We start from the raw sequence: 15,406 nt of genomic DNA, 5'->3' as shown, positions 1-15,406 counted from the left end.
TGTCACTGAACTGAAACAGAGCATGGAGCTTCCAGCCAACCCACAGTGGAAATACACAGTACCAGTGCCAAAGCTGCAGAAAGAGCCTTTCTCAAAACACCCTGTCACTCAAAACACCCAGTCCAGTCCTACAAACACACACACAAAACACCCTGTCCAGTCCCCCCCACACACACACACACACAAAACACCCTGTCCAGTCCTACAAAAACACACAAGGTTCTGGGCTTGTATACATTGTGGGAATGAGTGGAAGCGTGGAAGACGTGTCTGTGGGGGTACTACAGTGTGAGTCCAGAGGGAGATGCATGGGAGGGGGAGTCTGATTCCCCAGACAGAGTCAGTTCCAGGACATTACTGGGTTCCGTGCCAAACCAAGTACCATCTGTGCCCTTCTCTACTTCATCATGTGGCATCTGACCCCATTTTAGTCTAGAGTGGGCATGGGAATGAAAAGATAAGACCAGATTAAAAAAGGCTAATACAGGAACCATAACTGTCATTTAAACCCTAATCTGCTGACAATACTAAGATTCTGTAGAGTTTGCATTTCTTTGTTACTGCTTCCGTCATCGGTCTGCAAAAATATTTTGTCAAACTGCGACAACTTTGCAAGTTTGAACGTCTTTTGTTGGACCCCCCCCCCCCGTGCTACGTCGACCTTGTCAACTTGAGAACGGCGGCGTACGCCCGGAAACACAGGCACGTAGCCGTCACAGGCCACACCTACCCGACAGTCTCTCTGCAGGGTCTTCATCAGGGCGTTGTAGGTGTCAGCGTCAAAGTAGAGCCCTTCGTGCATATCCTGGAAGTCCAGGTCCTTGTAGACGGGACAGGCCTTCTCCCTCTCCTTCCGGGAGGCACGTCTCTTGTAGGTGGAGCCCTTCAGGTCGTACTTGTAGTGCATTGTGACGGAGCGCGGCAGGACATTGTTCATCACCACCAGCCGGATGTTGACGCCACCAGACTGGATGCAGTACAGGCCGTAGAACTTTGGCAGCAGGGTGCGCGGGTTCTGGTTTAGATTCTGGGTGTGGATGGACGGCACAGACAAGGGGATTTCAACCAGTGGACCATTATGGTTCTGTGTTGAGATGAGGGTAATTTGTAGCCAATAACCCATAATCTTAAACATCATTATCCATCCCCACTGGTAACCTCCACGGCCCCCCTATGAGGTGCATTGTGTCCGAACAGAAGAACAGTAGTGCGCTACCATAGGGAAAGGAGAGGTTAGCTGGTTTACTCACCATGTAGTAACCTGGAAGAAGTTTCTGGAGAAACTCAGCTTCTTTGTGCTGGACGGTTTTGATGATGAACTCGTCATCACTGGTCAAGTAGAATAGAGAGCCGCTGGCCCCAGGGTTGGACAGCTCGATCAGAGGCTCATTGCAAATGGAGTACTGAGGAGAAAAACCACGACAAGAACACAAATGTCTGAGGATCAAAACCACATCCAGTTAACTCCTTTGTTAATTAAACAATCTGTCTAATCCCAGGAAACATCCCCAGGAAAATTATATGAGATCCTGATTTACAGTGAACTCCAACAGTATTTGGTAATTGACTAATTTTCTTTTGGGCTCTGCAATACAGCACTTCATGTTTGAAAGGACACCATGACTATGAGGTTAAAGGGCAGACCGACAGTGTTAATTGTAAAGTATTTCCATCCATATTGGATGAACCATTTAGAAACAACAGTGCATTTTGTGGAGTGCAACAACAGGGTACAACAAAAGATGCAGACCATTAGTTAGCCTCAAGAACAGAACGACAAAGTTACAGTTTGCTAACATGAACCTTAATTAACCTGTATTTCTGGAACAAAAAGTAATTTTGGGGCCGATGAGCCAAAGATGAACCTGTAGCAGACGGACGGAAAGAGGAAAGTATGGAGAAATAAAGGAGCTGCCCATGATCCAATGTGTCCCACCTTATCTGGGAAACATGGCGGAGGTGGTGTTACGGCTTGGACATCTACCTGGAGCTGGTTCACTAGTCTTCACAGACTCCAGCAGGCTCCAGCAGGATGAATTCTCAAGTGGACAGAACATCTTGTCTACTGAGATCCAACCAAACACCTTTAAACCTATTGGACAGCTCTTCATTACACACAAGGAATAGGACCTCAAACACACTGATCTAGCTCCCAAGGACCAAAAAGTGGAAAGTTCTGGACTGGCAAAGATAATGAATGTATCCGAAGGATAAGCGTCTGAGTACAAAAGATGACAACTTTGTTGTAAATAATGTTGATCTATCAGAATACTTTTGGTATTCTAGAATAGAAGTACAATTTATATAGTTTATATAGTTGTTCAGGATACACAAAAACTTTGCTGGCTACCACCTTCAGTAGCTACATGAAGCCTAAAATGAAACTGTTTACTGTTATATTGCGACTATTTCTGGTGGATTTTCAAATTATGTTTTAGGATTTCCTCAGGATAGACAAACACTTGCTTTAAGTTCTAAATGGTTCATCCATTATGGATGAAAATACCAATAAATTATAGCGGACAGTCAACATTTTAATCACATAGTGATTTTATCATTTTCATACTAAGTTACTGGAATGTAGGCAAAAACATAATCATTTTAGAGTTCACTGTATAAAGCACAATTTCTACAATTGACAAACAACAAACACACCACCAGGCCATTGTTTACTAAGGTCAAATATGGGGTTGGTCTGGAAACACAGTGTTCATTCATTCACAGAGATGTGTGTGTTTGTCTGTGTGTGTGTGTGTGCGTATGCTATAGTGTATCATTAACACACACAGACAGACAGACCTAGCATGCACGCACCACACACACGTCACAAACTGTTGTGCTGGAAGTGGCACTAGACAGGTGGTCAGTGAGTGTAACATCAGCATTGTACTTAGTGATTGTCAATTCTACCACCCACACGTTCATCTTTGTTACTGCCACAAATATGATCTCAGATCATACAACAAGCATCAGGGCCATGGGGAGTATCCATCAGTGAGTGTTTCTCAGTTGTACCTTCAAACAAAGCCCATGTAATGTACAAACAATAACATTTACAGTTTAGTTACATGAGAGGTGCCTCTGGCAATCCAGCCCAGTTAGACAACCACCCCAAGAAGATATTTTCTGTAATCCTCTACTAGAACAGAAAAGCTATATTGCAACATAGAAGCCCCTCTGTGTGGAAATGAATGTAACTGTGTAAGTCAGTGAGGAATGGGAGGGGTGGTGGCTGTTTTAGGATATAGTCAGAATAGCAGAAACAGTACTGTATGTCCTAACAGACAGTGAAAGAGAGAGATACAAAAGAGAGAGAGAGATAAAGGGAGAGAGATTAAGGGACAGAGAGAGATAGGAGGAATGAGGTCCATCACAGACTCACTGACTGATGGCTGTCTACAGTCACACTAAGCCCACAGCACGACCACATCCGCAACGTATCTGCATTTGCATTCAGGAGCCCTGGGGGTAGGCAGCGTTGTGTGTGTGTGTGTGTGTGTGTACTGTGCGTGTGTTTTATTTTAATTCAGCTGGGTGTCTGAATGGATGCATAATCAACACATAAGGACGGGGCATTCAAAAGAGCTGTGGTCAGGGAGCACAGTCGTGGAGGGGAACAACGTCAATCAAATACATGACAGCGAACGACAAAATTTAAATCATTTAAAATTACAGGCAATATGTGACTGAAGGACAACAAAAAGATAATAGCTGGATACACCTGCTCACATACATATCGTGCCTACATACTGGACGATCGCACATAGCAGGGCTGCATAGTGAAAGCGTGTGGTACAGTTGTAGCGGCGTCAGGGTCATGACAGATTAGTTGACTGGTAATGACTTTGTGTTAAAGGACCCCTCTCTCTCTCTCTCTGACAGTGGGTTCCACTGAGTCGGTTCCACCGTCAACAGGTTAACTCCTAATGCACAAAGTGCAGGAAGCCTGATCACACCCACCCTCCCTTTGGGAAATCCCAGCCTGATTTATGTCAATGCACAGGGTGTGTCCTGTGTGCCCCAGGGAGAACCACCTGGCCCAGGGCTGCAAAAAGGGACCCAGCTCGGCTGCCAATCACTGACAAGGCATGCCTGCTCTCAATCAGGCCTTGTCAAGGGGGTGGATATAAGGGACCCAGAAAAGCTGCTCCGGGCATTAGAAGATGAGAGTGTGACGCTGTACATGATGATGCCACCTAACCACATTATATAGCGGTTACGTGTTCCGCTTCCTCCAGGCAGTTCTCTTATTAAAAGGCCTTCCAGGCCAGTAACACTGGTACTGTGTTAGGTCCCCATTGATTCCAATGAGTTCACGGCCAAGTGTGGACAAGCCCTGTACTTGTTATGGACTTAGTGTGACGTGTGGACCTGACGTAGCGTGGAGTGTGGACCTGACGTAGCGTGGAGTGTGGACCTGACGTAGCGTGGAGTGTGGACCTGACGTAGCGTGGAGTGTGGACCTGACGTAGCGTGACGTGTGGACCTGACGTAGCGTGGAGTGTGGACCTGACGTAGCGTGGAGTGTGGACCTGATGTAGTGTGGACCTACCAGATAGTCATCTGGTTTGATTCCGAAGAGCTCCCGGAAGTAGCGGAATGCCAACGGGGCGTAGGTTTTGAAGCGGAAGTCTGGGTAGTGGTGCGCTGGTGTCAGGTTACTCCCCTCGCTGAGACAGAAAGACACAAAACCCTTAGTAAATACATTCCTACAAATACAGACACAAGTATGTCCTTTTTTTTTGGCTAATTATCCTCAGCTGATTGGTTTACTTTTGTGTGTTCAGACTTATAACCCATGTCCAACAAGATTAACCAGTATTTTAGAAAACTGAGAACATGCCTCGGATTTCCCTCAACGACACCCGTATCACACATAACATTCAACATAGGGGACCAGCATTATCACACCCTGCTTCAACAGAAAGAGACTGACAATGGGAGAATGAACAACCCCTGTTTGTTTTTCTTTCTTTTTCTATTATTAGCTAAACAGCCGTGGGTCATTTAGAGAATGACCCTGTTTCTGCGCGGCCCCGTTTCTGCACATCCCCATTTCAGCATGAGCCCGTTTCAGCGCGGCCCCGTTTCTGCATGACACTATAGCTGTGCCAGATGGAATAGTACACAGGGGTCTACTAGCTGATTAGCTCCAGATTATCCTATATATCTTCAGGAGATTAATATCATCCCAACGGGGTCCCTTAAATCTAAATGTATTTAATTTGGGTTAACTAGGCTTTGTATTAAAGGGCATCACATTTTCCTTCTGGCATTTTTATTCTTAATTCAGCCAGGGAATTGTTTTTTAAACCCACCCCAGCCCACTTAGAGAGCATCAAACCTAGCCCACCCAGAGAGCCTCAAAACTAGCCCACCCAGAGAGCCTAAAACCTAGCCCACCCAGAGAGCCTCGAATCTAGCCCACCCAGAGAGCATCGAACCTAGCCCACCCAGAGAGCATCGAACCCAGCCCACCCAGAGAGCATCGAACCTAGCCCACCCAGAGAGCATCGAACCCAGCCCACCCAGAGAGCATCGAACCTAGCCCACCCAGAGAGCATCGAACCTAGCCCACCCAGAGAGCATCGAACCTAGCCCACTTAGACAGCATTAAACCTAGCCCACTTAGACAGCATCAACAGCAAACTGCAATCAAAACCAGGTTTTAGGACTCTGAGCTGCACCCCAGTGCTTTCACTAGGCAACAGAATGACTGGTTCTATGGAACACATTGTGATCATCAGCCTCCCCTTAAATTAAATCATACTGCCTTTTTAGTACATGTGTGGGTAGCAAGGAGAATGACCTCGATATGAACAGAGCATGTGCTGCCTGCTCAGACTGAAAGGTTAAGCCTAATATTAGAATCAAAAGCACACCAGCACACACAACCAATATAGTGTCCTCACAGAATTGATTTGATTATTTTATTTATTCTGGGAAATAACATTCAGAACTGACTGCACTTGATAGTATTGATAGAAAAAAAAAGAACAACATCACACCTGTAAGAAACCTGAAATCTGAGATCTATAAGCATCGAAAGCCAGCCTGACTGTATGAGTGAACAGAAGCCCTGAAATGACCGAAGAGCAGGAAGACCATCTCAATATGCAGTGTGCAACTCACCCCTCTGTATCTCAGGGGAAAGAGGGCGGCGAGAGAGGAAGCCACGTCATGATTTAATATCCTTCATCAGCTAACTGCGTTTGTTTTATCTTCATGGAGAGTCTTTTGTCTATAGTGTGAAAACCCCTTTGACTCTCTGGTGCCTGTTGTCAGTCAAAAAAGACTTGTATTTCCCTTGCTGTGCATATTTGGCTAAAAATATTCATTTCAACATTGTGGGACGGCTTTAGCCCCTGTGTACAGTCTGGGGAGTCGTGAAAAACAAAAACCTGTTTTAAATATTAAATGCATATGTTTATATGAGCATAATTAATAAGTATATTACTCATTAAGCCATGACACTAGTTTTGAGGCAGCGGTGGACATATAGGCACATACAAGACATTTCCGGGACCTTCTATTTTCTTAACAGTTGCAAATTAACAACCAGTGGCCAGAAATCTCAGAATGCATGTTCAAGTATAGTCATAAATGTATTCTTCAGCATACTAAATGTGAGACTGACAGAGTATTTGCATAATCCAGTATGTCCTGTTTCTATTGAAGGACAGACTTTGCATGTCCTGCTGTGCCATTTGAAAAGCCTCTTCTAGTCCAAGTCTCTGTAGGGCTTGGAAAGGAAACAGGCTGGCATGATAATTAAGAAATGTAAATATAAAGCAAACTTGCTTCAAAAACACAATCAATTAAAGAGTTTAACGTCCTCCGGTGTTTTTCATGTTGAAATAGTTTCTATTTAAACCTAGTATAACTGTTATGCACGCTTCCTACGTTACAACAACAAATAAGTTAGAGCAGACAAGGAACATGGTTTCATCCCCTCAACAGAAAGGCACAATATGAACAGAGTTTAGTTTCGCTGTGCAGCAAGCCGCTCCCCAGCACATCAGCAATAAGAAAACCACAGTGGGGGATTCTGCAAACTCCAACCCTTAGAATTCACTTGCAGATTCTCTAGAAATGTAGGGAAAAAAATGTGTGAGATGTCCAACTGAGACACTGTTAATACCGAATGATTGGGTTTGTTTGCATTAATGATGTCATCTCTTGCACACTGTTTGTGTATGAGTGTGTGTGAGTGTGTGTGAGTTGTATGTTGGGTGTATTCATGGGTGTTTCCTTGGCTGTGTAATGGGTTTCTTTAAGCTGCTGATGTAAGAAAGATCATTTGATGGTGCAGTCACAGCAGTGTGCATAAGCCCCTAGGGTCTTAGGTAACAGCCACCCCACCAAGACTTCCACTAGCTGTTTCAAACTCATTAAATCATAAATGCTTCTTTTCATTCTTCGCAATATGAACCCTGAGTCCATCTCTCCGTGCGCGTCATTCTTTAAGAGAACGCCTCCTATTGTTACATGGAGAGACCCAGACGTGAGCTCAACCTCTGTTCCCTCTTTGTTCACACTCAGGGTTCACTGCTGAAAGTGAATGTACTACTTCAGCACCCACATAGGAGCTATGCCACGGACCTAAATCATGATTCATCTACTCGAGATGTAAAGCATGTCTGAGTGAAGGCATATGTAGATACGATATAGAATATATTACAACACATTGCTACTCAGTATTTAACAACGGCGTGTGTGGTCCCGTACGCCTCAGTACGTAGAACATGACCCCTGTAATGCCATGGTGGTGGGTTCATTTGCCATGGAGGACCAAAAAGCGTAGGGAGATACACAATCAATACTTACTAGAAGTTATTTGGTATAAATGTCTGCTAAATGACTCAAAGGAGAATGTCGAGTCTGTACTATACCACGTGCTGGTTGTTTTGTGGTGTTCCCTCACATCTCCCGGATATAAAAGCAAGGGACGAGGCACCGCTTACATAGTATTGTGTTTGGCTGTCTGTATTTTGTGTCTTTTGTTGTGTAAATGAGTGTGAAATTATGCGTTAGAAGAAGAAAAAAGGGTAAAAGAGTCGGTGCAGAAATGATGCTATTAATGACAGTATTCACCATTGGCTTGGTTGACATTATTAATGACAGTATTCACCATTGGCTTGGTTGACATTATTAATGACAGTATTCACCAATTGACATTAATGACTGATCTGCACAAAAAGTCACTACTATACTATATACTGCTATAGTATTCTACAGTATAGCTTTAGTAATGTCTATGCTTCTCACCTTGGCAGGAATACACTCTCCACCACATAGAAGTCCTGCATGAGAACATCTCTGTCAGGTTTGGAAGTCAGGTTGCCCACAGTGTAGCCGATGCCCAGTTGGATGGCCCCTTTCAGGGCTGATGACGTGGTCTGAGAGGGAAAAACAACCCAAACACCAATCAACACAAAACACAGCTCCATAAAACCAATCAAAATCAACACAACATATACATGAACCATATCAATAAAATACATCGTGCTTGAATAAGTATGTAAAGCATGAACTCCAAAAAGCAAGAAGGTAACAAATTCTCTAGAACACAATGCTACTAATTTCAAAGAGATACCTATTTTAGAGAAATGTACAGTGCTGTAAGCAATTGTTTTATTTTATAATTTCAACTCATAGATTACACTGAATAAAGAAATCCAATGATCCCTAAACCCTGTTCTAGACATTCATAAATTTGTACAGTCCAGACGTTGAAGTGTTACCTGAAAATAGCATGGTACATATTAGTTCTGTGGTTGCTATGGCGCTGTGAGGCAGTCTAGGCAGAGAGTTGTGTAAACATTGTACATATTTTATCATATTTGTGTTTTCTTTTGCACTGTTGATTTATGCTTTGATCTCTACATCCTGTGGTCTTCACCTTCAGAGGTTTTTATATTTTAGCTTGATGGCTAGCAACCTAAATGCAGTGCCATGACAAAAACCTGATGGGAAGACAGAAGAGAAAGGACTGTGATGACTTGTAGAATTGTATCTTCTTACTGACTGACAAGCTGGCTGCCTTCTAAGTCACCTATGCTTTAACTTTAAAAAATATTATCCAGTACTTTTTTTTTTATCTATCTATTACATGTAAATTGAAAGGGAGCTGATGCAGAATCGTAAATCACTCTTTCCTGGATGCTTAGATTTTTTTAACTGAACTACCAATGTTTCAAACTGACTCAACTTTGAGCACTGTGAGCATGAGCAATCATGCAACTTCTAAAAGGTTGGGACATCATGCGGTAGCTAAGAAGAAGCAGGACATTTACCTTCTTGTAGGTTTTCTCTCCGCTTGGGTTCCGAGACCCTCCCACTCCGTTTTCTGTGGTGGTTGACATCTGTTGAGAGGACAGGCAAAAATACGGAGCTCACTACTCATAAGAATATCAACTGTTACTAGTTACAACCACTGTTACTCAGGTTACATGGTTAAAGTCCATCTACATTCACAGACTGAGAAAAAATCTTGGATTATTGGATAATATGCACACAACTGTTTGTTCAAAGGCCAAATTTTAAATCACAGAGGGTTTCCCGTTTCACTTTGACTGGATGGTAACTTTGATGGATAACCTACATTAGACATTCAGTCTGGCTGGTAGTGAAGACCCAACACAGTATACCTTCTCTACCTTAAAGACCCTAGTAATGCATTATTAGTGTTCTAATTCTAAGATACTGCCGACATCAGTGCCAGTGTAAAACAGGCATAGTAAGCACACCTTTCAAAGTGGAATCAGGTGGAGTCAGCCATTGTTAGTGAAAAGCACTAAAAGGGAAATGGATATAATGAAATGTCGTCAGGCCACCTTGCCTAGTTAAAAGCTCTAAAAGGGAAATGGATATAATGAAATGTCGTCAGCCCACCTTGCCTAATGAAAAGCTCCGCCAGTGGAACAGAGATCACGTCCACATCTCCAGGTCACCAGGCCCTGCAGGCTCCAATCTACAGAGACCCTGTGGAAGAAGTGGGAGAACACAGAAGATTCCATTACACTTATCCTTAGAGTGAAATAACAGTAGGAGAATGCCCTCTGCTTCAGTTATCAACATTAGGCTGCTCCTCGTTGATGTTTGTATAGAAACTTGAGAAAATGTCCACCAGCAAACTTTTTAATTAACTGGGAAATTACCACAGATACGCCTAAGAGTTTTCATTATTGGAGCAATTTTTGCGGATGGTGCCTGAAGACATTAAGTGCATATTTTCTGTTCATTTCTTCTAGTTATCAAAGGCAATTTAATCTATGTCAAAAAGTGATGAAAAATCCTGCAGCAAATTCCCTCCTCTCAGAAGGCTAGACAAGGATTTCTATGCATTTATTAGTGAGTCTGCATAATGTGTGTGTGTGATCCAGGTCCATGAGAACATGTGGGGACCCCACAAAATGAGTAAAACCTGATAACATCGGGCCCCAGTAGGGAAAATGGGATTTCATGTTTAGGGGTTAGATTCCGGAAGAAAATAAATATATATGTTGGATCAGATTAACTTCTAGGCTTAGGCATTATGGGATTTGGGGTTAGGCATTCAGGCTAGGTTAAGTTTAACCAAAAAGTGGTAGGTTATTGGGGTTAGGGAATATGGATTTCAGGTCCCCTCAAGGATAGAGACATGTCAGTGTATGCATGGGTAAGGAAGTGATGGTTCCCCTGCTGTCAGACCACCCTCCACACACAGCCACGACAAGACAGCTGCCCCTCCTTAAAAACTCCACTGTGGGGGGCTGGGGAGCAGAGGGGATGGCAGAGGTGTGGGTTCAGCCAGGCGTGCTGCAGTAACTGTGCTGGGTAAATTACTCCTCGTAGAGCAGAGACAGACTGCAGACCTTCACAGGCTACTAGGTGAAGAGTAATGGAGCCTTAGCCCCAGGCAGGTATCACTGAAATACAGCAGAACCAAGCTTGATCTTAATTCTTCACGCACACCATCTGTGTGTATGTGTCTGCAGTTCGTCTCTGCTGTGTGTGTGTGTCTGTGGCTGTATGAGATTTTGTCAGAAATATTTTGAGTGTAAAATGAGTCTGTGTTGTGTTGAAGAACAAACCAACATATATTTGATTTATTTCTTCTAACTACCTGCACTTTGTTACAACACTATTCATAGCTGATAATCTAACATTTTAAATCTCCTTTTAAAACGTTTATTTGTATAATGTACTTACAATTTCAGATGTATACTTTTTTTTATTTTCCACTTGTTTTGGCAATGTTTTGGACATGTTTCAGTGTTACTGCTACTCACACAGCCCAGTCATCATTCCACCTGCCATCACGGTATTACATAAGCCCTGCCTGGGTTCTCCCTGCAGCCTGTCAGCGAGTGTCCTTATCAGCTCCTCGTCCAATCATATCTTACCCAATTAGGATGCATTCAATTAGCATTCCTTGTGTGTTGTTCTTGAGCAACTGCACGTGCATAAACCCAGATGTATCCACATTTAATTTTCGTGTTGGAACTAGGCTCTTTCACGTGTTAAGTATGTGTGAGGAGGTTCATCCACATAAGACAACGACATACTGGAAATACATACTGGATATTAATTGGAGGTGGGAAAAGCAGTTGCTATGATGCGTGCATGCACAGTTTAACCAAGCATCATAACAATACACTGAACAAAAGAAACAGTGACATCATCGATGACAAAGCCCAAACTCAGCTTTATAGATGCAATTTTATGTCCACTTGCAATTTAAAGACAACAAAGACGCTTCTTTGACAAACAATTTTCCCTTCACAAATCACTGACCATATCACAAAACAGCAGAGTATGTACTATCATTTGTTTCACCACAATGCTGGATGCAAAACAAAAACTAAAGCAAAGAGGCAGGCAGTAGTGCCATTTTCCCATCGGTGGCTGACAAAAAGGTTGTCTGTCTGTACCCAAAGAGCAGAAAAACCAACCCTAGCTGACATTAAGAAAAGAATGTAGCAGAGTGACAGACTCTGTCTTTATCTGCAGACTGAAGCCTTATCTGTATATCAGCTCTCCAGTTAACAACAACAGCAGGAACTCAGGGTGATGTCCAGGCTGTAGGAGAGGTTAGAAGAGACTTTCTATCTCGGTGGGATTTCTATTAGCATTTACTCTTGTCCTTCCATACTTAGTTATAGTAAGAAAGCAGCATTATGTCATTACACAATCTTGTGTCATAACATGTAAATTAATATGATATGTTACCTCTGTTATTATAAAATTAATTGAAATACCAATGGCAAATATAATGTAGGCCTATATTAAATCAAGCCGCATTTCAGAGATTGACATTAACAGGGAATGTTATCTGGAGAAAGGCTCATCAGAAGTAATAACCCCTGTACAAGCTCGTACTGACACCTACCCATGATACCTTGCTCTAAGCATTTACTGTCACCAGATCCATACTGGACCCAATGTTGGTTTCACAAGCTTTGACAACCAAGTACCGTCCACCTCCATCCACTATACCTCACCCCTATGCTCCCTATCCGTTTTTGGGCCATTCTGACCTGTGGCCTGCCCAGCCAGCCAGCGCTCCCTCCATCAGACTTCCAGAACAATCCACGAGAGGCCCACAGCTGCAGAGCTGTTGTTCCATCTAAACAAAGAGAGATGGATGGATGACCCTCAAATAGAACACTCATCAACCTTTGGCGCTACAGCATCTGTTGAAGCTCACTGACACATTCTGCTTAGCCATTTGTGCCGAGGGGGTGGGGTGGTAGATTTTGAGAAATGTGAGAATCACAAGAATTGCAATATATTAGGCATCTCCAACTAAATATGGTGATATCATTTTGTGTAGTTCCTGACATGTAGTTCCAGACAGATAGGATTATACTACATGGTTCTCAATTGATGTAAATCATTTGATCTATGAAGTCAGAGCAGAAAGCTACAAAAAAAAGTTCTCAAGGACACTGCAATGCAGTTAAAGACACTTGATAAGATCATTGCCAGAACGTCAGGGAAATACTGCGGACTGAAGAAATGGGTTGTTCCTGAGGCGAAGCACTGCCACTCTTCCTGATAGAGTAGCAGGGGACCAGAATGCACTGCTGTGGTTTGGATTAAAATCAAACAGGTAAAAGGAGCTGGATCAATAATGAAGTACACGCTCAGTACTTTACTGTTAGTCTACAAGGCCCCAAGGCCGTATAACAACAATCAATCACTATCAAATAGAACAGCACTGCTATATCCTTTGTCAATGTGTGTTTGTGTGTGTGTGTGTGTGTGTGTGTGGTGTTTGTATCATTCTCATTCTGCATAAAGAGGTGCTTATTCTCTGTGTAATAAGGCATGATGACTCCCTAACAAATGTATTAAAATCTCCATTTCACATAAGTCAGCCTGGGAATTGAAATGACACATGCGACCGCGTTCAGCGTAAGCGCACACACGTTGGCAGTAACCTTGAGGACCGATATTGCAACAAAAAAAAAATGTTGGCAAGCTTTACACAACTGAGCAGCTTTCAAACACAGGGTCACATGCTAAACTAACCGAGATACGTTTGGATACGGCGGCCAAGTCTCATGCACTGTGTCGTGTAAATGTACGTGCATGACTGAGTGCACAATTGAGTGTGCGGACACACGTTTATTTTCCCAACCCGTCAACTCTCCCTCTCTCCTCCTCTAGGCTGAAACTTCAACTCCCTGATAGCAAACAGAGAGCTGAGAACAGATCAAACACTAGGGCTGCATCCCAAACAGCATGTGACCTTAAAAGGCTCCGGTCAAATACATGTGACCGATTTCAAGCATACCACTGGGATGCAAACCAGTTACTTGTGTTGTGCTGGCTCCTAACTTCATTAGCCCAGGTGCCAGGCTCGGACTGCAGGAACTTTTTGCATCGTCCAGCCAAACAGTTAGTTCAGGAGCTCAGAAGTCCCCACCTAAGTTTAGTTACAGTACAGTTAATGTTTGAATTAACCAATCTAACCTGACTGTTATGTGAAATTAATATCATCATGGCCTACAAATTTCATGAAGGGATAATATGTAGGCATGAGTTACATGTGTAAGTCATTTAAAATTTTATATTTTAATTATACTATATACAGTACAGGGGTCTACTGTAAGAGACAAACATTTTACATTCTAGTCATTTAGCAGACGTTCTTATCCACAGTGACTTACAATAAATGCACTCCACTTAAGGTGTCTTGGAAAGCCAACATCTGACAATCATAAGTGCACTTTCCTTAATCGAAAGTTGTTAGTTGGCAAAGTCTTAAACCATATGATTGTGTTATTGAACAAATGTGTTGGTGAATCATCTCACACACACACACACACACACACACAATGGGGTAAGAGGAAATAATTATTGGAAAATAATAAATTTCAATAATACCATGTTACTGTTATATTGGATTCTCCTAATAGAGCTGCTTATTTAACTAAAATGTTTGATGAGGAAGCAGAGAGATTCATTCACGCATTATAATCTAATGGGTTTAATGCTAAAACCTGAACTGTTCTCAATCTTTTGCTCTGGGCTTCTTCCCCAAAGTTCAATGGTTTGAAGTAGTCAAAATGTTGCATTATAATGATGCAAAATCATTGTAAACACGAACAAATGTAGTCTCTCAGTCTCACTCTGTTACGGTGAAATTAAATATACAAATTCTGTGCCAATATTTCAGTTTGATAATAATTGTTATACAATTCATGATAATATACCTGAATCATATTTGCCTGTTAAGTAAAATCTGGAAATGACTCTACTGCCATTCATTCCAATTAGACTGCCTTGGATATCTCCCTAATCACAATGACAGCCATTTTCACACCCTTGGAACTTTCAGGGTTGATAACTCCTAATGTAATAGTATTTCAATGCCCCTTGGCTGGCTCTGTTCCTCCTCAGTCCCCAGACACTATTGGATTACTGCAGCAGATTGAAGACATCATGGCTAATCAACAGTGTGTCAAGCAAGGCAGAGGGCAGATGATTTCGGCCATGGTCTTCAGAATACACAACCCAATCTGGGACTGGACCAGTGAGTGGGCTACAAGAAGAGGCTGTTTAGCTCTTGAAATGGAGTTTGAATATTTAGCTAGACACCATTAAACAGTTTACTTCCACCACAAATAGCATTTATGAAATGTATGGCTTTTACCACTGGCTGTTTTAACAGCTTATTAGTCATTAATAGGCCAGCTAGTATCTACTTACTACTTGGAATAGTCATAAGAATTTAGCAATTGCTAGCGAGACTGAAGGTGAATTATACACTGCCATCTACCCACAACCTACATTGCATCAGTGTTGAAAGTGGAGCATTGAACAATGACCAGCTAAAGTTACAGCCAGTTCTGTAACTGCTCCAGATTCTGCTACAGACAGAGACAGCACAGGGATCCTCTGGGATACTACCACT

At 42.6% G+C, this 15,406-nt stretch overlaps 1 protein-coding gene across 5 annotated transcripts in view; it reads right to left on the bottom strand.

The window, feature by feature from the left end:
• The window catches only part of pip5k1bb (phosphatidylinositol-4-phosphate 5-kinase, type I, beta b), a 46,963-nt gene that overhangs the window by 18,491 nt on the left and 13,066 nt on the right, over positions 1–15,406 (bottom strand). For 3 of the 5 annotated variants that reach the window (XM_034296323.1, XM_010876470.5, XM_010876472.5), the window contains 6 exons: positions 9,895–9,984; positions 9,297–9,365; positions 8,269–8,399; positions 4,553–4,670; positions 1,251–1,403; positions 731–1,027 (listed from right to left, as the gene is read on the bottom strand). In XM_034296323.1, the coding sequence (XP_034152214.1) occupies positions 731–1,027; positions 1,251–1,403; positions 4,553–4,670; positions 8,269–8,399; positions 9,297–9,365 (768 nt within the window). In that variant the 5' untranslated portion in view covers positions 9,895–9,984. Of the gene's footprint in view, positions 1–730; positions 1,028–1,250; positions 1,404–4,552; positions 4,671–8,268; positions 8,400–9,296; positions 9,366–9,894; positions 9,985–12,485; positions 12,611–15,406 lie in introns of all 5 variants that reach the window. The other 2 variants (XM_020052667.3, XM_010876471.5) reach the window with 2 other exon arrangements.

The sequence above is a fragment of the Esox lucius genome, chromosome 13, assembly GCF_011004845.1.
Source record: "Esox lucius isolate fEsoLuc1 chromosome 13, fEsoLuc1.pri, whole genome shotgun sequence".
Classification (NCBI taxonomy): domain Eukaryota; kingdom Metazoa; phylum Chordata; class Actinopteri; order Esociformes; family Esocidae; genus Esox; species Esox lucius.
This window is presented reverse-complemented; position numbering and strand designations above follow the sequence as displayed.